General features: G+C 42.7%; 1 protein-coding gene across 1 annotated transcript in view; it reads right to left on the reverse strand.

The window, feature by feature from the left end:
- Positions 1-25,716, reverse strand: part of gmds (GDP-mannose 4,6-dehydratase) — a 554,149-nt gene that overhangs the window by 461,703 nt on the left and 66,730 nt on the right. Inside the window, exons 2-3 of the mRNA XM_078427475.1 lie at positions 3,086-3,130; positions 1,320-1,407 (exon numbers count right to left, since the gene is read on the reverse strand). Of these exons, the coding sequence (XP_078283601.1) occupies positions 1,320-1,407; positions 3,086-3,130 (133 nt within the window). The remainder of the gene's footprint in view (positions 1-1,319; positions 1,408-3,085; positions 3,131-25,716) is intronic.

Genomic DNA, 25,716 nt, shown 5'->3' on the forward strand with positions numbered 1-25,716 from the left:
GCCTTCATGCAAAAAGTGCACAGGCCAGAGATCTGAAACAAACACAGAAAATATCACAGGCAAAATCTGTGGAAAGAGAAGCAGAGTTACCATTTCAGATTTTGTAAAGAGGAAAAACAAAGAGTTTTATATAGCAGAAAGGGTGGAGTGGGGTTGGATATGACAAAGGAAACATCCCTGATAGACCAGGGATAAACTGTAAACAAACAGACTCAATAGGTTTTTGGGGGAAGATAGACAGATAGAGCCTAAACAAAGGAACACAAACCTTATAAAACAAGGGCAGTTACATTATAATAAATGTAAAAAGTTAAATAATGCAGATATGGAGGACAAGCCCAGTTTATCAGATCTTGCTAATGGAGAAGAAAATCAGCAATATTACAGGTGGATTGAGCGGTTCTAATGCAGACAGAGAAAGCGAGTTGCTTGAAGTGGGAACAGACCTTCCTTTTAGAATAAGTCATACAGCGTAGAAACAGCCCCTTTAGCCCAACGTACCCATGCCGACCAACATGCCCCATCCACAAGTACCATTTGCCTCTTCTTGATCCATATCCCTCTAAATATTTCGTATCTATGTACTTGTCCAAATGTCTTTTAAATGTTGTTATTGTAACTTTCTCTGCCACCTCCTCTGGCAGCTCATTCGATATCCCCACTACCCACTGTGTAAAAATGAAGCCCCTCAGGTTCCTATAAAATATTTCCCCGCTCACCATAAACCTATGTCCTCTGGTTCTTGACTCCCCTACTCTGGGTAAAGACTGTGCATTTACCATATCTATTCCTCTCATGATCTTAAACACTTCTATAAGATCACCCCTCATCTTCCTGTGCTCCAAAGAATAAAGTTCAAGCCTGGTCCGTATAGCCCAGGCCCTCGATTGAAGTAAACCAACAGTACACATTTATTTTGACAGATTTTTGATAATTGGCAGAACATTCCTCACACTATTAAATTGTAAATCGTCAACTGAGTCCAAGTCAATGCACAATATTGCATCACCAAATTTAACAAAAATGTTTTTAACATCAAATGTTAACATCATTTTTAAAATAAAATGCTTGAAATAACTGCAATTTAATTTCTGGACCAAGGTAGAAATCTATACAAATAAAAATAAAGGAAAAATAAAGGTAAGAAATAAAAATGTGGTTCAAAGCAATCAAATCAACAAATTAAATATTTCTTAATTAACAGTCAGGAAAAGTTTGCAACAATAGAGTTGTACATAAAACTAAACACAAAATGGAAAATAAATTTGCTATAAGAACAATTCAAGATTAATGTTGATTATATCCAAACTCAAACTTACTCCCTTCTATGTGCGTGCGAGGATTCTTGTACAAATGCTCAATACGCCCAGTGTTGAAAGAACTAGATCGACGTACGATGCCGTGCACCTGAGATGAAACATACAACAAAATGTGTTGGATCTTGTCAATGTTCTTTGAACCTTATTTTCAGGCCATTGACTGAAAGCAAAGCCAAAGCTAAACAGCAATTTTAAAGATTTTTAGAAATTAATGATGTTTAGAAACATTTTTCAAACTATAATAATGGATGTAGTCATCTACAAGTGATGTAGATGATTAAAAATAATTATAAATTATAGTAAAATGGCAAAAATATATTATAACATAACTGCAAAAAAAATAGTCGCCTTTTTCTTTTTAACCCCCAGGTTGGGGAATTCACATTCAAATAAATAAGGACTCTGACTTACCTTAAGACGAGAGAGAGTGATTATCCAAAGTAATACTAAGAAATCCCAGCCAGATGAGGTTCTGAAACTGGACTCCAGCATTGGAGTGTTGTGATAAATGTGCCAGAATATATCAGAAGATTCTGACTGCCTTACCTTATCTATGACTCTCATATTCTTATATACTTCTATCAGGTCTCCCTGCAACCTCTGGTATGCCAGAGAAAACAATTCAAGTCCAACTTCTCCCTGTAGCTAATATCCCCTAATCCAGGCCTCATTCTGGTAAACCTCCACTATACTAAAGCCTCCACATTTTGGTGATCAAAGTTCTACGCAATACATCAAATGCGGCCTAACCAAAGTGCTATAAAGCTGCATCATGACTTCCTGACTCTTTACTCAATGCCCTGATGAATGAAGGCAAGCATATAATTTGCCTTCTTTTCTACTCTATCTACTTGTGTGCCACTTTCATGGAGCTATAGCATGGACCCCAAAATCCCTTGTACATCAATGCTATTAAAAATCATATGATTAATTGTATATTTTTCCCTTACATTTCACCTCCCAAAATGGCACACCACATTTGCTCGGATTAAACTCAATCTGCCATTTCTCCGTCTATTTCTCTAGCTGCTCTATATCCCGCTGTGTACGTGATGCAAGTGGCTGATTTATAATTTTATTAAACTTTTCATCAAAATGTAAATGACCATTTCCAAGTTATTCTCATAAACCTGATGCTACGTCAGTGACAAATTAGATAATATCATTCCCTGTTCAGCTCTACTTTTGGAGCACTATTGGTGAAATTAGGCGATGCTGGCATGGGAATCATTTGGTGCACCTGAGACAACTATGTTCTTACAATATAGCTTAGGCAAATACTTATCTTTAATCTTTTGAGCATCTCCCATGCAAAGTAGCACTAACCGCTCTCCATCATTCCCCATTTTTTTCCATGAGTCCCACTCCCAGATCTTGTTCCTTATCCCCTGATTTCCCAGCCCAACAATATTGGCCCCAACCTCACACCTTCTCACTGCCAATCATTTACTTATTCACCAGAAACCTAGCCTCCTTCCCCAGCCTGGATTTTGTTTCCAGATTACCATCACCAAACCCACTTACCACAAACCATTTCACATCAGGCCACATAACCTGGTTAACTGTCTGACGGTCCATGGTTTATACGTATTCTGCCACCCATTCATGCACATCTCCACCCCTGAACTGCTCCAAAACCCTGCAAAGCCCAATGTCCTTTTTGTTCCTCTTACATCCCATACTTGACAAAAATCAGGAATTCACTGGAGAAAAGAGGAAACAGTAAATGCAGTTAAAACCAACCAGGTAAATTTGCATTGACTCACCTCGTAGCCTTTTTCCAGCAGAAACTCCGCCAAATATGAGCCATCCTATAAAGGAAATAAAAATAGTTCAAAAACTTAGAAACCAATAATCAATGTTCAAAATTATATACATATAAATAATTATTACAATATATGATCTGATTTGTTTTTTGTGCAATTAATTAAGGTAGACAAAGTACTGCAGTACTGCTTACATGGTTACAACGATAATAGACTACAAAATTTTCTTGGATATCTCACATGGAGGGGCAGACCTATCATAAAGATGTTTTCCCATTACTGCAGCTCTAAATAACTCAACAAGTGAAAGATAGGGTGTTTCGAGGAGTCTGGTGAACAAAAGGAGACTTTTTCACCAGCTCACCACAATAACAGATAACAGGGACAATGATCATTTCTATCAGCAAGTATCTCTGCATGTTAATCAGTCTTGATGTTATTGGATTGGGAGTAATGGAGCCTACAAACCTCTTGGTAAGGAGTCAAAGAAAACTCATGAACATATAATCAAGGTTCCACCAGATAACTAATACCTAATTATTACTTTAACTGATTCAACACTGGAAACATAAATCACAACATTGCTTATGAATCAAAAACAGAAGGTGCTGGGAACATTCAGCAGGTCAGGCAACATCTGTGGAAAGAAAACAAAGCTATCGTTTCAAGTTAAAGAGCTTTCAAGTCGTAGACAGTTGAAACCCCACCAGAGTGCTAGAGAGAACTTCAAGGTTGGCATTCCTGGAACAGAAGTGGCAATGAAATGAAAATTAAAAAATAAACTGCTGAAAATCTTTTAAAAAATCAAAATTCTGGAAACACTCAATTTGGAACAAATTACCAGAGGAGGTAGATGAAGCATGTATTATAACAGCATTTAAAAGAAAGGTACATGGGTAGGAAAGATATGGAGTGATATGGATCAAAAGTGGGCAAATTGCATGAGCTTAGGGACAGGCAGCGTCTCTGGAGAGAAGGAATTGGGTGACGTTTCGGGTCGAGACCCTTCTTCCCGAACCAAAACGTCACCCATTCCTTCTCTCCAGAGATGCTGCCTGTCCCGCTGAGTTACTCCAGTTTTTTGTGTCTTTCTTCAGTTTAAACTAGCATCTGCAGTTCCTTCTTACCAAGCTGTATGACTCTATAACTCTGTCTATGGCAAGGGAATCAAAGTTTATGTTTCAGGTCATCGATTTTCAACATCTGCAAGTCTTTTAAAAATCATTTTCAATCGCTCATGGATGCATGGCAGCATTGGATGTGTAATGCTGGAGCTGGCAGTGAAAGGATCACAAATGAACCTTCCACCATGTCACGTGCACCCTCTAGCCTTCCTCAGTGTGGCAACAGAGGAAGCACAACCACAGGCAAAACAAACATTCAACCAATACCCTGAAATCATTCAGATTTGAGCAATGACCTAATACTGTGCAGTTTCCTACAAAACCCATGGTTTACACTGAGAGGTGATGTCAGATGGATGGACTGGACAATAAAAATGCATCACATGTCCTGTAAAGTCAGAAGCCTGATGAAAATGGCTTGTTTCCAGCAGTATATTGTCAATATTTACTTCAATCCCTTTCAGTTCATAAAGTATAGTTTGCTCCTAAAAGGAGAATGTACATGTCCCATATTGACCGGTCAGTACTTCTCACAATTTTAATCAGTCTATTTTACTGGGGGCTAGGGGCCAAGTCTAAAGCGTTGGCTTGTCACTCTCTTATGTTATATCAGCACAATTTTATCCACATTATATCCATGAAGCATCTCAGAATGTTTTTTTTACGTTTTAAAAGGTGCTGTACAAATACATTCATTTTCCTGTTGGTTTAAATGTTCAGATGGTTAATATTAAGAGAGAAAATCAGAGAATTTCCAAAATAACAGTTGTGACTTATAGGGAAAAAAACCTGCAGATGCTGGTTTCAATCGAATGTAGACACAAAATGCTGGAGTAACTCAGTGGGTCAGGCAGCATCTCGGGAGAGAAGGAATGTGTGGGTGACGTTTCGGGTCGAGACCCTTCTTCAGACTGAAGAAGGGTCTCGACCCAAAAAGTCACCCGTTCCTTCTCTCCCGAGATGTTGCCTGACCCGCTGAGTTACTGCAGCATTTTGTGTATACAGTTGTGACTTATTGTTATTGCCTACCACTGCTTCGTTGTCTTTTGTAAATAAGCAGGGAATAGCACCATCTAGATGCCTCTCTAAATCATACACTATCCTGACTTTGAACTATATTGCCATTCTTTCATTGTTGCGAAGTCCAAATCTTGGTACTTCCTACCCACCAACCATCAGGCACTGAATTGCACCAATCCTACTCTAACTCCATTTGCAGTGCACCTCCATAATGTTTAGGACAAAGACCCATCATTTATTTATTTGCCTCTGTAATAGAAAAAAATCACATGTGGTTAAAGTGCACATTGTCAGATTTTAATAAAGGCCATTTTTATACATTTTGGTTTCACCATGTAGAAATTACAGCAGTGTTTATACATAGTCCCCCCATTTCAGGGCACCATAATGTTTGGGACACAGCAACGTCATGTAAATGAAAGTAGTCATGTTTAGTATTTTGTTGCATATCCTTTGCATGCAATGACTGCTTGAAGTCTGCAATTCATGGACATCACCAGTTGCTGGGTGTCTTTTCTGGTGATGCTCTGCCAGGCCTGTATGACAGCCATCTTTAGCTTATGCTTGTTTGGGGGGCTAGTCCCCTTCAGCTTTCTCTTCAGCATATAAAAGGCATGCTCAATTGGGTTCAGATCAGGTGATTGACTTGGCCACTCAAGAATTGACCATTTTTTAGCTTTGAAAAACTCCTTTGTTGCTTTAGCAGTATGTGTGGGATCATGTCTTGCTGTAGAATGAACCGCCGGCCATGAGTTTCGAGGCATTTGTTTGAACTTGAGCAGATAGGATGTATCTATACACTTCAGAATTCATTATGCTACCACCATCAGCAGTTGTATCATCAATGAAGATAAGTGAGCCAGTACCTTCAGCAGCCATACATGCCCAGGCCATAACACCCTCACCACTGTGTTTCACAGATAAGGTGGTATGCATTGGATCTTGGGCAGTTCCTTCTCTCCTCCATACTTTGCTCTTGCCATGACTCTAATATAAGTTAATCTTCGTCTCATCTGTCCACAAGACCTTTTTCCAGAACTGTGGTTGCTCTTTTAAGTAATTCTTGACAAACTGTAACCTGGCCATCTATTTTTGCTGCTAATCAGTGGTATGCATCTTGCAGTGTAGCCTCTGTATTTCTGTTCATGAAGTCTTCTGCGGACAGTGGTCAATGACAAATCCACACCTTACTCCTGAAGAGTGTTTCTGATCTGTCGGACAGGTGTTTGGGGTTTTTTCTTTATTATAGAGTGAATTCTTCTGTCATCAGCTGTGGAGGTCTTCCTTGGCCTGCCAGTCCCTTTGCGATTATTAAGGTCACCAGTGCTCTCTATCTTCTTAATGATATTCCAAACAGTTGATTTTGGTAAGCCTGAGATTTGGCTGATATTTCTAACAGTTTTATTCTTGTTTCTCAGTCTCATAATGGCTTATTTGACTTTCGTTGGCACAGCTTTGGTCCTCATGTTGATAAACAGCAATAAAAGTTTCCAAAGGTGATGGAAAGACTGGAGGAACGACGTGGTGCTGAGAGCTCTCTTATACCTGCATTAAGGAGACATTTAAAGCAATTACAAACACCTGTGAAGCCGTGTGTCCCAAACATTATGGTGCCCTGAAATGGGGGGACCATGAATAAACACAGCTGTAATTTCTACATGGTGAAACCAAAATGTATAAAATATACCCTTTAATAAAATCTGACAACGTGCATTTTAACCACATGTGATTTTTTCTATTACAAATCTCAAACTGTGGAGTACAGAGGCAAATAAATAAATGATGGGTCTTTGTCCCAAACATTATGGAGGGCACTGAAACTCATCCCAAATGCCCTACAACTTCCCCAAGAGGATCCGTTAGGGACATTTAAACTTATCATGGATGGAGAAAGAGTAGACCGAGAGTACATGCCTTTTGCAGAAGGGTCAGGGATTGGGGATCCACAAAAAGAAACTGGCAAAAAAAAACAAGGGAATCACTTTTCAGTGTCATGACGGTCTCCATTGGATATCCAGGAGTAGCAATGGATCTATTCATAGAGTCAATAGACAATAGACAATAGGTGCAGGAGTAGGCCATTCAGCCCTTCGAGCCAGCACCGCCATTCAATGCGATCATGGCTGATCACTCTCAATCAGTACCCCGTTCCTGCCTTCTCCCCATCCAGCTCCATGGCGGCGCGCACGGACGCAGCGGCTCACAGCTCTCCCTTTCGGTGCGTTTTATGTGTGTTATCTGTGTTATGTCTGTTAGTCAATTTTAGTCATGCAAACCAGGCAAATCAGGCAAATCCTACCTACAACCGAAAGGATCTTCTGATCATAGGATTCCAATGCAATCGGGACCTTGTGCGCGAATTTCCACACCCGCGAAATATACCGGAAGAGATAGCCAGGACACCGGGCGCTCCGTGGATAGTTGTCGGCGCGAACAGGCGTCGCAGGCGGAGGAGAAACAGGAAGCAAAAGCGAGGATGCCGGTCCGGTATACTTGCCAAGCTAAAGAGACAGCCACACAAACCACCGCTACCCAGCATGTTTCTCACCAACGCCAGATCCATCATCACCAAAATGGACGAACTAAAACTACAGATATCAGCAAACAAACTCGTGGAGGACTGTTGCATTCTCTTAGTAACAGAGACATGGCTTCATCCACTTATCCCAGACGGAGCCATTGAGCTAGCCGGGCGTACAGCGTTTCGTTGGGACAGAAACATCGACTCCGGTAAGAGCAAGGGGGGGGGGGTTATGCATTTACGTGCACAACAACTGGTGCACTAACATCCAAATCATAGATAGCCACTGTTCTCCTGATCTGGAGTCCCTAACAGTTAAATGCAGGCCTTTTTACCTTCCTCGCGAATTTACAGGGGTTATAGTAACAGCAGTCTACATCCCACCGAATGCTAACGCTAGCACAGCTTTAGGCTACCTGCTCGGTGCAATAAACTCACAACAGAGCACATATCCAGAAGCAGCCCACATCATAGCCGGGGACTTCAATCATGCAGACCTAAAGTCAGTTCTCCCGAAACTTGAACAACACATAAGATGTGCTACCAGGGGGAAAAACACACTAGACAAGGTTTACTCAAATATTAAGAAGGGTTTCAGGTCAGCACCACTACCACACCTGGGGCAGTCAGATCACCTGTCCATATTCCTAACTCCAGCATACACCCCACTCAGGAGGAAAGCTCCAGTCACCATAAAGACTGTTAAGACATGGCCTGAAGGAGCTTCCTCGCAGCTGCAGGATTGCTTCGAAAGGACCAACTGGGATATTTTTGAGGATCAGGACTTGGAGGAGTACACATCAACTGTACTTTGCTACATCCAAAACTGTGTTGACAATGTCACCGTCGACAAACGCATCCGGTTGTATCCCAATCAGAAACCCTGGATGACAAAGGATGTCAGGTCTCTCCTCAAGGACCGTAACACCGCCTTCAGGTCTAGTGATAGAGCTCTATACAGTGCTGCTAGAACCAACCTGAAGAGAGGCATCAAGGATGCCAAAGCGTCCTACAAGAGGAAGATTGAGGACCACTTTACCAACAATGACCCATGGCGGGTATGGCAAGGCATCCAGCACATCACCAACTACAAGACCAGCAACCGCACGACTGCCGACGGCGACGCCTCGCTGGCAGAGGAACTTAACTGTTTCTTTGCTCGTTTCGAGGTGAAAGCTACAGTGGCAGACATAACACCCTCTCCAGCACCTGACAGCAACACCTTCACTATGCAGGAGTATGATGTTAAGCGCGTGCTCAGAGCAGTGAATCCCAGGAAAGCTGCAGGCCCCGATGGTGTGACGGGCAGAGTGCTGAGGGAATGTGCAGACCAATTATCTGAGGTCTTCACAAAAATCTTCAACCTGTCCCTTTTAAAATCCACCATCCCTCCCTGCCTGAAGTCCGCCACAATCATCCCACTGCCGAAAAAGTCTGTCATCAGCGGTCTTAACGACTACCGTCCGGTCATCACAAACTGCTTCGAGAGACTGGTCCTGCAGCACATCAAAGCCAGCCTCCCACCCACCTTCGACCCACACCAGTTTGCCTACAGAGCAAATGGGTCTACAGGGGATGCCATCGACACTGCTCTTCACACTGCACTGACCCACCTTGAACACCAGGGGAGCTATGTGAGGATGCTCTTCCTCGACTTCAGCTCTGCCTTTAACACGGTCATCCCGAGCAGACTGGTCACCAAACTTTCCGACCTTGGATTTTCCCAAACCATCTGCCAATGGATCAAGGACTTCCTGACCAACCGCCCCCAGACCGTCAAAATAGGCCCTCACCTCTCCTCCACCATTACACTGAGCACCGGCTCACCACAGGGCTGTGTGTTGAGCCCCATCCTTTACTCCCTCTACACTCACGACTGCGCCCCCACCCATCCCACCAACACCATCATCAAGTTCGCGGATGACACGACTGTGGTTGGACTGATCTCAGGAGGAGATGAGACAGCCTATAGGGATGAAATCCAAAGGCTGGCAGCATGGTGTTCAGTGAACAATCTGGTCCTGAACTCCTCCAAAACAAAGGAACTTATAATTGACTTTAGAAAAACCAGTGTAGAATACGACCCACTCTACATCAATGGGGTCTGTGTGGAAAGGGTACCCGCTTTCAGGTTCCTAGGTACGCACATCGCAGAGGATCTTACCTGGTCTACCAACACCATCACCACAGTAAAGAAGGCACAGCAGAGACTCCACTTCCTGAGGATCCTCAGGAAAACCAACCTGCAGGAGAAGCTCATGTTGTCCTTCTATCGCTGCTCCATCGAGAGTGTGCTGGCATACTGTATAACCACATGGTATGCCAGCTGCTCAGAAAAGGACAGGAAGGCCCTTCAGAGGGTCATCACGACGGCCCAGAAGATCATCGGCTGCTCACTGCCCTCCCTGGAGCACCTGTTCAGCCTACGCTGCCTCAGTAGAGCAGGCAAAATAATAAAAGATCCACCCCACCCCGGCCACCGTCTGTTTGTTCATCTGCCCTCTGGTCGACGTTTCAGGTCGATCAAATCCCGAACAAACAGACTTAAGAACAGTTTTTACCCCAGGCCATACGAGAACTGAACACTACCTTTGCACTAGGCAACACCGTTAAAAAATCTTGTACTTAATATAATTGTATTTATGTATTTATTTGTTTTTGCATTTATTGCATATATGTTTGTACGCACCGTCAGGATTGGCTATTTTTTAATTTCGTTGTACTCGTTGCAATGACAATAAATGAATATTATTATTATTATTATTATTATTATACCCCCTCACTCCGCTATCCTTAAGAGCTCTATCCAGCTCTCTCTTGAAAGCATCCAACGAACTGGCCTCCACTGCCTTCTGAGGCAGAGAATTCCACACCTTCACTACTCTCTGACTGAAAAAGTTCTTCCTCATCTCCGTTCTAAATGGCCTACCCCTTATTCTTAAACTGTGGCCCCTTGTTCTGGACTCCCCCAACATTGGGAACATGTTTCCTGCCTCTACTGTGTCCAATCCCCTAATTATCTTATATGTTTCAATAAGATCCCCCCTCATCCTTCTAAATTCCAGTGTATACAAGCCTAATTGCTCCAGCCTTTCAACATACGACAGTCCCGCCATTCCGGGAATTAACCTAGTGAATCTACGCTGCACGCCCTCAATAGCAATAGTCATAGAGCTGTATAGCATGGAAACAGACCCTTCGGCCTAACTTGTTCTGAAAGACCAAGATTGCATTCTGGGCGAGTCCCATTTGTCTACATTTGGTCAATAACCCTTTAAAACCTTCCCGTCCATGTATTTGCCCAAATGTCTTTAGAAAGTCATAATAGTATCCTCTTCTATAGTTTCCTCTTACAGCTCATTACTGTTATGAATTATGCTCGAAGTAAAAAGGTTGGCTCTGAGGTCCATCCCCCATCTCACCTTAATCCTTTGCCCTCTAACCCGGAAAAAGACTTGAGTGTTCTCTTTATCCATGTATCTCATGATTTTCTTCACTTCAAGAAGGTCACTCCTCAGCCCCACACACCCCAAAGAAAAAAAGCTCCGACCTATCCACCCTCTCCGCAAGTCCTGATAATATCCTGGTGAACCTCTTCTCCGCCCTTTACAACTTTCCAACTACCTAAAACTGTCAAACCAGAATTGTATAAAGTTGCTATGTTAAAAGGGAACAAAATAAGTAAGTGGAAGGAAAGAATTTGCAGGGCCATGGGGAGAAGGCAAGGGATTGGAGCCAATAAACTGTAGGGACTGAATGGCATGTTTCTGCCCTGTACATGTCTCCCCTGTGTGATAATTAGAGCCAGGATGTTTAGGCGCTAAAAATCTCTGAAATAGGCAAGCAAATAGGCATAATAAAATTCAGAAAAAGGCACGAAAAAGGCATTTATTGACAAGAAAGGCATAAAAAGGCATGTATTTCCACCACCAAAATATGGTTAAAAATGATAATATAAGGGTATAATACTACATTAAATGACCAAAGTTGTCTGGTTGCACATAATTACTAGCATTTTTTTCAAATTATCTGGTGTTAAACTATGCCGTCTGTCAGACAGAATATGCTTCAGTTGTGAAGAACTACTTTCTACGAGAGCTGAGGTCACTGGTGCATACCCGAAACAAGCTACAGACTCTATATTCATGTTGATATCTTGTGCATAACTACCTTTGAGAACTTCAGCTATGTTTTGTATTTCTTCAAGATCTTTGTTACCTAAAATCACTCCCTCACATTTTCCTTGTAGGTCTTTACCTACATCATCAGGAACTTTATGAATATCGTCAGTTACTTTGTTGAAAACCTGCAAGTTATTCACTAATGTTTCGCCACGTTTCTCAAGGGAAGTGATAGCTTGTGGGAAGTTTGCAAAATTGGAAGCAATAAACACAAGATCGCGGTGGAGGGACTTTTTCTGCACGGTTTCACTGATGATCCTGACTGCAGCAGATTCTTCTTCTTCAAAATAGTTGACGATTTCTTTTATCTTTTCAAAATTTGCAGCATAGTAGAGTACAGCAGAGAGCCATGTACCCCACGTACATGGCGGCACTGCCCTAGCAGCTGCCGCTCACCTGCGGTCCATTTGTCTTTGTGTTTTTGTTGTTTTTTTTGTCTTAGTTGTAGTTGTGATGTGGTGTTTTTGTGTTTGTGTACTATGTGTGTATGTGGGGGGGAGGGGGAAACTAACACATATTTACTAACACTGTAAATATGTGTCCCTTCCGAACGGAGACCCGACCTTTGTTTTCTGGGCCGTGTCGCCGTTCCTGCTGCGGCCTACCATCGGCCCAACTCCTGGAGCTGTCGGCCTCCATCGGACTTACCATCCAAGTCCGTGGATCGGACTTACCATCACCGGAGCCGGCCGTCTTCGGAGGCTGCGGGAGCGGCTGCGACTCGCCTTAGGCTCGGGCCGCATGGATGCCGACATCAGGAGCTCCGGCAGCGGCAGCGTGTTCGCCCGCCCCGGATCGCGGGGCTTGGGGCGCGGACATTTCACCGTCCGGCGCGGCATAAGATGGCCGCGGGATATTTCTCTGCTGGGCGGGCGCTTCAATGTCGGGAGCCACGACCGCCCCGACGTGCAGCAACAGCGGCAGCAGCAGCGTGTTCGCCCGCCCCGGATCGGACTTATCATCGGCGGAGCCGGCCGTCTTCGGAGGCTGCGGGAGCGGCTGCGACGCGACGCGCCTTGGGCTCGGCCTGCTGTGGACCGTCCGGTGCGGCCTGCAACCACAACAACCTGACTGCGGGCGAGGACAGCAGGAGAAGGGAAAGACATTGTGGCCTTCCATCACAGTGAGGAGAGAGAGGACTGGAGGAGACTCACTGTGATGGATGTTTCTTTGATGGATGTTTCTTTTTTTGTGTGTTTTTGGGGTTGGGTGGTTTGAGTGCCTGTTTGATGCTTTTATTGTTGGACTGTGTTTTTGGGGGTTTTGGGGTGTGTGATTTGAATGCCTATTTAATGCTTCTATTGTTGGACTGTGTTTTGGGGGGTTTTTGGGGTTGGGTAATTTGGGTGCCTGTTTAGTGCTTTTATTGTTAGACTGTGGGTGATTGAATTAACATTTTGTTCAAGATGGCCGCGCCGTTGTGTTTGGCTGCCTGCCACTGTATGTTTCTTTTTTTTCCTAGTCAGATGTGCAGCACTTTGGTCAACGTGGGTTGTTTTTAAATGTGCTATACAAATAAATTGACTTGACTTGACTTGACCTAGTCAAAACGGGCTGAGGAGGTAGAGGAATCTCGGGTGCCATTTCTTTGAACAACTGCACACGTGACGGTGCTTTGAGGAAGATTTTCTTGACATTGGAAACTAGGCGATCGACATTTGGAAACAAGCTACGTATGTGCTCGGCAATTCTATGGAGTCCGTGAGCTAAGCATGTCAAATGCAACATTTTGGGGAATAAAACTTTAAGAGCACGAGCAACATTTTTCATGCAACAGTCACAAACAGAAGAACATTTTCGTGTTTTATACCTTCTGGCCAAAGTACAGCAAGTGAGGACGTAAACAACTGAGCAATAGTTGAGCTGTTTGACTTCTCCAATACTTCCGATGCCAACAAATACTCCTTTGATGGTTGACCTGCCTCCAGTGTACCGATGACCACCTTGGCAACATGTCTCCCCACAGCATTAGTTGTCTCGTCTATTGAGATCCATATTTTGTTGCATGCAACTTCATCTCTAATTTTCTGCACAACAATGTTGAAGTTGCTGTCAACATAATTTTTCCGTAATGACTCGCTCGGTATATGTTCCTCTGTGTATTTCTCTAAAAAACCCCTGCGAGATTTGTTTTCCAATTTCCACAGTGGAATTCCAGCAAAAATGAATGCCTTGCACAGATCACTCAAAAACTCAGATTTGCGACTGGAGCCAGCAGTAAATGTAGTGAGGAGACAAGCTTGCATATTTCCCGCCTCCAGTTTCTCTATCGCCGACTTGTGTTTAACAGTCTGTACATGCTGGGAGACGAAATATTTCTTCTCATGATTCACTGCTTTCCCGTACACTCTCACCAAATCGTTCACTTTTTTACAAGGCGTTGACTTGACTTTACGCATTTTGACGCTTGCACGGGTAGATCCTACAGGAGCGGGGATGCAGACCTCGACAGACAGGCCCAATACAAGCTGAGAAGAGGAATCAGAGCAGCCAAGGAAAAGTACTCTAAGAAGTTGAGGAGCAAGTTCTCAGCTAATGACTCTTCTTCAGTTTGGAAGGGCTTGCAAGGAATCACAAGCTACAAGGAAAACCCTTGGACAATCGTCAGCTGACCAATGACTTGAACGAGTTCTACTGCAGGTTCGAGAAACAGAAATTTAACCCTGGTACCCCCTCCTCAACGAACACTTCACACCTACTCACAGCGTGTCTCCAGTTTGAAAAGACTGGACCCTTCCCCACCCACCCCTCTCCAATCACCACTGAACACCCATTTACAGCCTGACTGCAAAAGACTGGGGCCTCGGCCGCTACCCACGAATGAACGACCGATGGTGGCGCCCCCAGTTTCTGCCCAGTGGTGGAAATTTTCTTGTAAGTTATGTTAACACGGCAAAAAAAGTGCTGATTTAGGCACTCCATCGTGAAAAAGGCATTATCTTGCTGAAATCATCAAAAAAGGCATGAAAAGGCACTTATGGCAAAATCCTGGCTCTAGTGATAATAGTTTGATACACATGGGCACAGCAGATCTTGAAAATTTGCGATACAGACACTCACTTGTTCATACAAATTAATCAATTAACCAAAGTCTTGGATGTGTTGTGAAATGGTAATATTCACTACATATTCACTACATATATCACATGCGACTCTAACTGGATCTGATACTAAAATTAAATGTGAATATGTTTATACAGATTGCACAAAGTATATATTTCAGTTTTCTTAGACTTAAAGATCAGAAATACCAAGACTCTGATTTTAAGCAAACATTATGGTCCATAAATCGTGCTACAGGAAATATAAATAAAATTGCCAAATGTCCAATAAACCTGAAATTAAATAGTGTGCAATATACGAACCAACACCAAATGGTAAAAAAAAAGATGAAAAGTGAGATTTTCCTTAAATTTGCACACTATGTTTCACTTTGAAAACATCTATGATGGTCGGGAATTCACATTTCTAAAATAATTATATGAAAGTGTTAACATTGGCCATGTTTACAACTAGTATAAATCATAAAAAAAACAGAGTCAGCGATGTTTCTTTCCCTCACCCTGCCTCCGATCTGGCCATTTCTCAGAGTTTCCATTCATACTGGAACAGAGATAGAGTCCTGGAATCTACTTCCTGTTCATTTCATTTCCTGGTCTGTGAAGGGACCACTGTTTTGCAGATAATGTAAAAGAATAGCAAAGAATGAAAAATTCTTCCAAACTGTACAGGAAAAGCAAGCACATTCTAAAGTGTTGGATCAGGGCACTTGCATTCATTTCTTTTTAGTGCCTAGATAATAAAAACATTCTTCAAAGAAAAGAAAATATTTTTCCAATGATATGCCTCCTCTGCTCTTGCAAATTACAATGAGTGATTTCTTGATTAATTTGTTATCGCAAAAATAAATACCAATACAAATTTACAGTAGTAAACATACTTGAACGTTCCAAGTGTATGAGATAGAGTACTGTAATGGATGAATGAGCAAAATGCATGCAAACTAAGAACAATGTTTCCCATTTGAAAATGGTTTCATGGTACTTTTGCAGTGAAATTCTTTTTTGCATATTGTTCAGGAACAATCTTACAATATATTAGTCGCAACCATACCCAAGCACAAGAGTGCATGTTAATAGCTCACACTAAGGCGATACACAACAGTCACCAGGTTTCTGGTGCCATCTTGTACTCTTCAAGTTTAGAGATGTTAGGTTGTACTTCAACAATGTTATCTTCAAGTGCATTTGCATACCAACACACACTAAAATCTGTAACAAATCATCGCAATTCCAAAATGTAGTTTGATGAAACTCAATAACTATTGAGGAGAAAGTGGCCACGAAGCATACAGAGATAAAATGTAATCAGGGGGATAGTCAGACTGGTTGGAGAACTAGCAAGGGGGAGGGATGGAGAGAGAGGGAAAGCAAGGGTTACTGGAAGTTAGAAACATAGAAAGATTCATTCAAAAAAGGAAGAAATATTCTAAGGGGAGTAGGAGGCAACCGTGGCTGACAAGGGAAGTTAGAGATGGAATAAAACTAAAAGAAAAGATGTTTAACACACCAAAGAGTAGCCAGAAGCCAGAGGATTGGGAAACTTTCATAGGACAACAGAAGGTAACAAAACTGGCAATACGGGCTGAAAAGATGAAGTACGAGGGGAAGCTGGCCAAGAATATAAAGGACAGTAAAAGCTTCTTTAGATATGTTAAGAGAAAAAGAGTAGCAAAGTTAAATGTGGGTCCATTGAAGGCAAACACGGGTGAAGTTATTATGGGTAACAAGGAAATGGCAGAAGAGTTGAACAGGTACTTCGGATCTGTCTTCACTAAGGAAGACACAAACAATCTCCCAGATGTACTGGAGGACAGAGGATCTAGGGGGGCAAAGGAACTGAAAGAAATTTTCATTAGACGTGAAATAGTATTGGGTAGACTAATGGGACTGAAGGATGATAAATCCCCTGGGCCTGGTGGTCTGCATCCCAGGGTCCTCAGGGAGGTGGCTCTAGAAATAGTGGACGCATTGGTGATATTTCCAATGCTCAATAGATTCAGGAGGAGTTCCTGTGGATTGGAGGATAGCTAATGTTATCCCACTTTTCAAGAAAGGAGCGAGAGAGAAAACGGGAAATTACAGACCAGTTAGCCTGACTTCGGTGGTGGGAAAGATGCTCGAGTCAATTATTAAAGATTATTAACGGTGCATTTGGATAGCAATAAAAGTCCAAGTCAGAATGGATTTATGAAAGGGAAATCATGCTTGACTAATCTTCTGGAATTTTTTGAGGACGTGACAAGTAAAATGAATGAAGGGGAGCCAGTGCAGGCAGGTACAGCAAGTCACCCTGCAGCCTCTTAGCATCCTCATCGCAGCTCACACTGCCACCCCAGCTTTGAGTCATCCGTAAACTTGGAGATACCATATTTAATTCCCTCGTCTAAATAGCTAATATATATTGTAAATAACTGGGGTCCCAGCACCGAGCCTTGTGGCACCCCACTAGTCACTGCCTGCCTTTCTGAAAAGGGCCCGTTAATTCCTACTCTTTGCTTCCTGTCTGCCAACCAGTTCTCTATCCATGTCAATACCCTACCCCCAATACCATGTGCTCTAATTTTGCATACTAATCTCTTCTGTAGGACCTTGTCAAAGGTTTTTTGAAAGTCCAGATACACCACATCCACTGGCTCTCCCTTATCCATTCTACTTGTTATATCATCAAAAAATTCCAGAAGATTAGTCAAGCATGATTTTCCCTTCATAAATCCATGCTGACTTTGACCGATCCTGTCACTGCTTTCCAAATGCGCTGCGATATCTTTAACAATCGACTCAAGCATCTTCCCCACTACCGATGCAAGGCTAACCGGTCTATAATTCCCTGTTTTCTCTCTCCCTCCTTTCTTAAAAAGTGGGGTTACATTGGCTACCCTCCAGTCCACAGGACCTGATCCAGAGTCGAGAGAACATTGGAAAATGATCACCAATGCATCCACGATTTCTAGGGCCACCTCCTTGAGTATTTTGGGATGCAGACCATCAGGCCCTGGAGATTTATCTGCCTTCATATAACCATATAACCATATAACAATTACAGCACGGAAACAGGCCCGTTCGGCCCTACCAGTCCACGCCGACCACTTTCTCTGACCTAGTCTCATCTACCTGCTCTCAGACCATAACCCTCCAATCCCCTCCCATCCATATACCTATCCAATTTACTCTTAAATAATAAAATCGAGCCTGCCTCCACCACTTCCACCGGAAGCTCATTCCACACAGCCACCACCCTCTGAGTAAAGAAGTTACCCCTCATGTTACCCCTAAACTTTTGTCCCTTAATTCTGAAGTTATGTCCCCTTGTTGGAATCTTCCCCACTCTCAAAGGGAAAAGCCTACCCACGTCAACTCTGTCCGTCCCTCTTAAAATTTTTAAAACCTCTATCAAGTCCCCCCTCAACCTTCTACGCTCCAAAGAATAAAGACCCAACCTGTTCAACCTCTCTCTGTAGCTTAAGTGCTGAAACCCAGGCAACATTCTCCTCTGTACCCTCTCCATTTTGTCGACATCCTTCCTATAATTTGGCGACCAGAACTGCACACCATACTCCAGATTCGGCCTCACCAATGCCCTGTACAATTTCAACATTACATCCCAACTTCTATATTCGATGCTCTGATTTATAAAGGCAAACATACCAAACGCCTTCTTCACCACCCTATCCACATGAGATTCCACCTTCAGGGAACAATGCACAGTTATTCCCAGATCCCTCTGTTCCACTGCATTCCTCAATTCCCTACCATTTGGTAGGTTGTGTGAGTGGGCGGATACATGGCAGATGCAGTTTAATGTAGATAAGTGTGAGGTTATTCACTTTGGAAGTAAGAATAGAAAGGCAGATTATTATCTGAATGGTGTCAAGTTAGGAGGAGGGGGAGTTCAACGAGATCTGGGTGTCCTAGTGCATCAGTCAATGAAAGGAAGCATGCAGGTTCAGCAGGCAGTGAAGAAAGCCAATGGAATGTTGGCCTTCGTAACAAGAGGAGTTGAGTATAGGAGCAAAGAGGTCCTTCTACAGTTGTACCGGGCCCTGGTGAGACCGCACCTGGAGTACTGTGTGCAGTTTTGGTCTCCAAATTTGAGGAAGGATATTCTTGCTATGGAGGGCGTGCAGCGTAGGTTCACTAGGTTAATTCCCGGAATGGCGGGACTGTCGTATGTTGAAAGCCTGGAGCGATTGGGCTTGTATACACTGGAATTTAGAAGGATGAGGGGGGATCTTATTGAAACATATAAGATAATTAGGGGATTGGACACATTAGAGGCAGATAACATGTTCCCAATGTTGGGGGAGTCCAGAACAAGGGGCCACAGTTTGAAAATAAGGGGTAGGCCATTTAGAACGGAGATGAGGAAGAACTTTTTCAGTCAGAGGGTGGTGAAGGTGTGGAATTCTCTGCCTCAGAAGGCAGTGGAGGCCAGTTCGTTGGATGCTTTCAAGAGAGAGCTGGATAGAGCTCTTAAGGATAGCGGAGTGAGGGGGTATGGGGAGAAGGCAGGAACGGGGTACTGATTGAGAGTGATCAGCCATGATCGCATTGAATGGCGGTGCTGGCTCGAAGGGCTGAATGGCCTACTCCTGCACCTATTGTCTATTGTCTATTGTCTATTGTCATTTACCCTGTACGTCCTATTTTGATTTGTCCTACCAAAATGTCCCAACAGTTTACCTAAAACCATTTCCTGACATGTGGATTCCCTTCAGTTCCTCCCTCCCACTAGATCCTCGGTCCCCTAGTATTTCTGGGAGATTGTTTGTGTCTTCCTTAGTGAAGACAGAACCAAAGTACTTGTTTAAGTTAGAGAAGTCAATATCCATACTGCTGGGGTGTATGCTGCCCAAGCGAAATATGAGGTGCTATTCCTCCAATCTGCACTGGATCTCACTCTGACAGTGGAGGAGGCCCAGGACAGAAAGGTCAGTATGGGAATGGGAAGGGGAGTTAAAGTGTTTAGCAACCGGACCCGCAGGATGTTTGCAGCTTAGCTTATGGCAATACCTGGCACTTGGGTGGAACAACTGTCACTTGCCAAATATCAGCCCAAACTCTCACTTTATTCAAATCTTGCTGTATGCAGGCACCCATAACTTCATTTGTAAAATTACAGAGGAAACCAAGTACTGCAATCATCAACAAGCCACCTCACCTCTGACATAATGTTGGCAGAGAGATCACCGAAGAGGGAATTGGAGATGTTTGAGCCTAAAAGACTGGTGTAGAAATTCAAAAGTATCACATACCAGTTTCGAAAAGCTAAGACATTTGGTCTCCAAAAACCACAATCTTTGCTTCATGCTAAATAAGTTTTGCACTGAACTCACATGAATTCAATTTTATTAAATTCATGAGGTGTGAGAATCAAATCAAATCCCACTTTCTCATTCCACTCCCTACATATTGGTTGCAATTTACAGAAGCCAATTAACCTACAAACGTCTTTTGGGATGTGGGTGGAAACCAAAGCATCTGGAGGAAACCCACGTGGTCACAGGGAGAGGCAAACCTCAGGTCAGCACTCGAGGTCAGAAGCGAACACGGGTCTCTGGCACTGTGAGGCTGTAGGTCTACCAGCACTCCACTGTGTTGCCCTTGTAATGTGTAACCACACTGTTTGGCAAGCTTCCTGCAAACAAATGAGGGCTAATTACCATCCACATATTTGAATTAAAGTAATAAAGACGTCTAGAGCAGAGAAGTTCTCACAGAAGATGGAGGATTATTGAGCAGGTTACCATTAAATCCTGCTGAAAGCCATTTTAGTAACTGCTTTTAGCATTTTGAAGGTATTTGGGGAAGGCAGTGATGATCCAGTTTTTTTTTAACATGCTGAGCAATGAATGGAAACCAGAATGAAGACACTTTAAGATTTTTGGGAGAGAGGCCAAGTATTAAAACTGAAACATAAAGGCAGATGTGGCACGTTCTCTCTGTGACTGCTTGGGTTTGCTCCAGATGCTCCGGTTTCCACCACATCCCCAAGATGTGGGTTAATTGGACCTTGTAAAATTGCCAATGGAGTGCTTGGGAAAGTTGGATTACATAGAACTAGTATGATCTGTGTGGACTCGGTGGGCCGAAGGGCTGGTTTCCATGCTGCATCTCTAAAATAAACTAAACTAAACTAAACAAGTTCTGGAAAATCTCTTCAGAAGGAGAAGAAATCTGGGCCGAAATAGAGCAGCTGACAATGTTGACAAGGATTGTGCCAACCACAACTCTGCAGTCAGAAATTGTGATTAAAAAAAGGATAATGAGCTTGAAAAAAGTAAAATATTTACCAATCAGAGCCCTTTTGAGGAAGAGGAGTGGGGAGTAGATGATGTTGGTGATCAAGAGAGCAGCAAGTTGCGGCACAGTGGTGCAGCGGAGGAGTTGCTGCCTTACAGAGATCCGGGCTTGATCCTGACTATGGGTGCTGTCTGTATGGAGCTTGTACATTCTCCCTGTGACCACGTGGGTTTTCCCTGGGTGCTCCGGTTTCCTCCCACACTCCAAAGACATACAGGTTTGTAGGTTAATTGACTTTAGTAAAAATTATAAATTGTCTTTAGTGTGTAGAATACTGGCAGTGTACGGGGTGATCGTTGGTCGGCATGGACTCAGTGGGCCGAAGGGCCAGTTTTGGCACTGTATCTCTACACTAAACTAAAGCAGCAGGAAGCCAAGTAGATACTCCTGTCATAGGTATTTACAGGTCCACCACCGATTTTCCAGCAACTGGTGGTCCGACACCTTTTGCTGCAGACAAAATTACGAGAGTCTGGGGGAGTTGTTGGAGAGTTGTTACGATGTTGGGGGAGTAGTTTAAGTATAAGGGGTAGGCCATTTAGAACAGAGATGAGGAAAAACTTTTTCACCCAGAGAGTTGTGAATCTGTGGAATTCTCTGCCTCAGAAGGCAGTGGAGGTCGATTCTTTGGAGGCTTTCAAGAGAGAGTTAGATAGAGCTCTTAATGATAGCAGAGTGAGAGGGTATGGGGAGAGGGCAGGAACGGGCTACTGATTGTGGATGATTAGCCATGATCACATTGAATGGCAGTGCTGGCTCGAAGGGCCGAATGGCCTACTCCTGCACCTATTGTCGATTGTCTATTGTTTATTTAGAGAACACTTGAAATTCCCCTCGGAAGTCCTCCCCGAAAACGTGACGTCTAGGCCAGGTGAGGCAGCCGATCTCGACATCATCGGGACTTCTGCGACCGATCAGTGGATTGAATTTGCCCCATGCGCACAGGGCTCTGGAACTCCAGCCCGGCTGGAGCCGGCAGATCTGTTCCCATAGCCGACTTCTGCGGCCAATTGGTGGGTCGAATTTGCCCCCTGCGGTCGGGGCTCTGGAACTCTGGCCCGGCCACAGCCAGCAGATCCGTTCCCATAGCCAACCTCTGAGGCCGACTTTGTGGGCCGGTACTGATCGACTCACTTCAGACGGCGTGACCTCGGTCGGTCCGGCAAAATGGATAAACCCGCGAGCCTCTGAAACCAAGGGTGCCGGAAAATCGGTGGTGGACCTGCATTTGCAAGATGTCAGATAAATCAAGCCAGCCGGATTGGAATAAAGAATTTGAGGTACTGGTATCCATGCTGATATAGGAGGAAAATTAGCATTAACTGGTGAATGGACTGAGGAGGTAAAGCTCACAGGCAAACGGCATGCGAGCATGAGCACAAAAGATGGGAGGCATGTTCCTTTACTCAACTGTTACTCAGGAAAAAGGATGTGCTAGGATAATTAATTAAATTGAGAAATCCAAACGTGATTTTAAAAGCTATCTAATTATGAGAATACAATGAAACTTCAAGATGACTTAGACCAATTGAGAAATATGTGGCATGACCGGAACAATGTATTATTTAAAGTGCCAATAGATTTGGAAATATTTATATAGACTTGGATGTCCTTTTAGACCTCCTTCCAGGTTTACAGCTAACTGTATTTTTGAAATATATTTCACTGCTGCATTGTTAAATCGTAGAAATCATAGCAAACCATTTGGCACAGAAAGTTCAACTAAACAACTATATGATAATGCCCATAGTTTTATTTTAAAATTATGATGACTGAGGGATAACTATTGAACATGGTACCAGGGAGAACTCTCTCTTTTAGCAGAGCATCTATTGACCATTTGTGTCCATCTGAGAGTGTACACTAGTGAAGATGGGGCATCTTGGTCAGCATACGCAGGTTGGGCAAAAGGGCCTGTTTCCATGTTGTATGATTCTATGACCCCTATAGGGCTAGACATGTATTGATTTACTGTTCTTCTGAAATTTAACACCACATTCAATATTGCCCTGGATGTCAAACTGTGCTCGAAACTCAGGAGTCAGACAAGTAATGAAGAGCTCAAAGGCAATGAGGTCAAGTAGTTGTATATGTCAAGGTGGGGTTGGTAAGAGATTTAATTGCACACAGTGAAGCTGAATATATGTGTGTTTGTACATTCTCCAGACACACCCAAGATGATAAAGGTAAACTCTTTAATTGCACTGCCAGATCCTTTTCATTATTCAAGTAGGCATTGAAAATTTCATCAACATACAATAAATTGTAAAATTTATAGTTAAGGAAGTTGAGCAAATTGTGACATCGTAACTCAGTAACTAAATTACTGCAATAAAGAACCAACTGACATCACAACCTTTATGGACATTTGTTAGAAATGTACATACATGAAGTACAACTGTCATGTTAAATATGGACAAAAAGGCAAAAAGACATAGTGATTCAAAACCAAAAAAGCTACATACCATGAACAAATAAAATCCATTACATTTTAATTAACAATGCTTAACAGTGGTGTGCCACAGGGGCCGGTGCTGGGTCTACTGTCATCATCTACATTAATGATTTGGATGACAATGTAGTTAATATTGTTCATAAATTTATGGATGACACTAAACTTTGTGGCATTGATGACAGTGAGGAAGGATTGAGATCAGTTGAGAAAGTGGGCCAAGGAATGGTAAAAGGAATTTAACTCTGATAAGTGTGAGGTGTTGTGCTTTGGAATGTCAAACCAAGGTGGGACCTACAAAGTAAATAGAAGACCCCTGGAGAGGGTTGTAAAACAGAGCGATCTGGGAGCACAGGTGCATGGTTCCTTGAAAGTGGCGATGCGGGTGGACGGGATGATGAGGCTGGTATTGGCAGGCTTGCCTTCATTGGTTAGTAAGCAACAAAAAAGCTTTTCACTGCACCTGACAATAAACTTAACTGAGAAAAGTATTGAATGCAAAAGTTGGGACTTCATGATACAGTGAAGTCCTACTTAGAGTACTGTGATACAAATGGCAATATATTTCAATCAGGATAGAGTAGCTCTGACTCTATGGCAAGCAAATTATTGGCAATATTATATTGTAAGGGTTCAGGGTGCAACCTGCTTTCTCAAACGGAGGTTAAAAAAGTTTCCAAAAATACTTCAAATGAAACTCAATGAAAACCTGCATGTGATGATATAATCATATTTTCCCAGACAAGACTTACAGCTATCATCCAAGTACCATACTCAATTAAAGCTTCACTGGGAGTTCAACAGCAGCTTACAGAGAAATTGAATGCTACATTTCCATAGTTTTGTCAGAAAAAAACTTATTTTATATTTAAAACTACTATCATAAATTGACCAATGATTCAAAATTGAAAAACATAATAAAAATGAATCACTTAAGTACATTATAAAAAACGGTGGCTATTTTGGTCAAGCTTTACAGTACTATTTCTCTGTTACTTTTACATTTTTCTACTTGAAATTGAAAAATCATTTAAACATTGAAGAACAATTGAAAAATAATCACTGCCTTTTGGTTCTCACTGGCAGATTTTTTTTTAAACTACAGGCGTTTTTAATTTATTTATACTTAAAGTTAACTCTTAAAAACATCTAAGGAAGGCAGACAATCTGCTTCAGGATCTCTGGCAACCAAAATGGTTTGATTTCTAATTATATTTTCTTCATGAGTTAAGTAAAACTGAAAATTAATTAAGTGAATTCCTCACCTTCTATAAATCTTTGATCTGCAACTGCATTAACTGATTCAAATAGACAATAGACAATAGGTGCAGGAGTAGGCCATTCAGCCCTTCGAGCCAGCACCGCCATTCAATGCGATCATGGCTGATCACTCTCAATCAGTACCCCGTTCCTGCCTTCTCCCCATACCCCCTCACTCCGCTATCCTTAAGAGCTCTATCCAGCTCTCTCTTGAAAGCATCAATGCTGAGAATGTGTGTCATTATAAATTTACCAGTTTCTGACTGTCCCTCCCACTTACACCCTGCCCCAAAACCCAGCAGTATCTCAGTAACATTCCCCAAAAGACCTTTAAACACAAACCTCACTCAGCCATCTCTGCACAGATCACCAAATCTATGAGCGGTCGACATGTCTACTCCCCTATTCCCTAAACATCTAAACAAATTCCCCATCTACATAGCCAAATGACCAATGTGGGAAGACAGTCCTCTCATGAACCCTGATCACAGACACTCAAACAAATCAAATCAACATTTGCCGGCTCCATCACTGCAGATGCCAGCAACGGATCCTTTTACAATTCTCAACCCGTGATATATGACAACTGCATTACCCAAACTTGCCATATATCAACCTGCATGTGATGATATAATCATATTTGCATAACTGGAGCGTCCAAATGAAAAATCTTTCCTTGTGTAAAGGAGATTCCTGAATATTATTTAACTT

This window comes from Rhinoraja longicauda, chromosome 2, assembly GCF_053455715.1.
Source record: "Rhinoraja longicauda isolate Sanriku21f chromosome 2, sRhiLon1.1, whole genome shotgun sequence".
Taxonomy (NCBI): domain Eukaryota; kingdom Metazoa; phylum Chordata; class Chondrichthyes; order Rajiformes; family Arhynchobatidae; genus Rhinoraja; species Rhinoraja longicauda.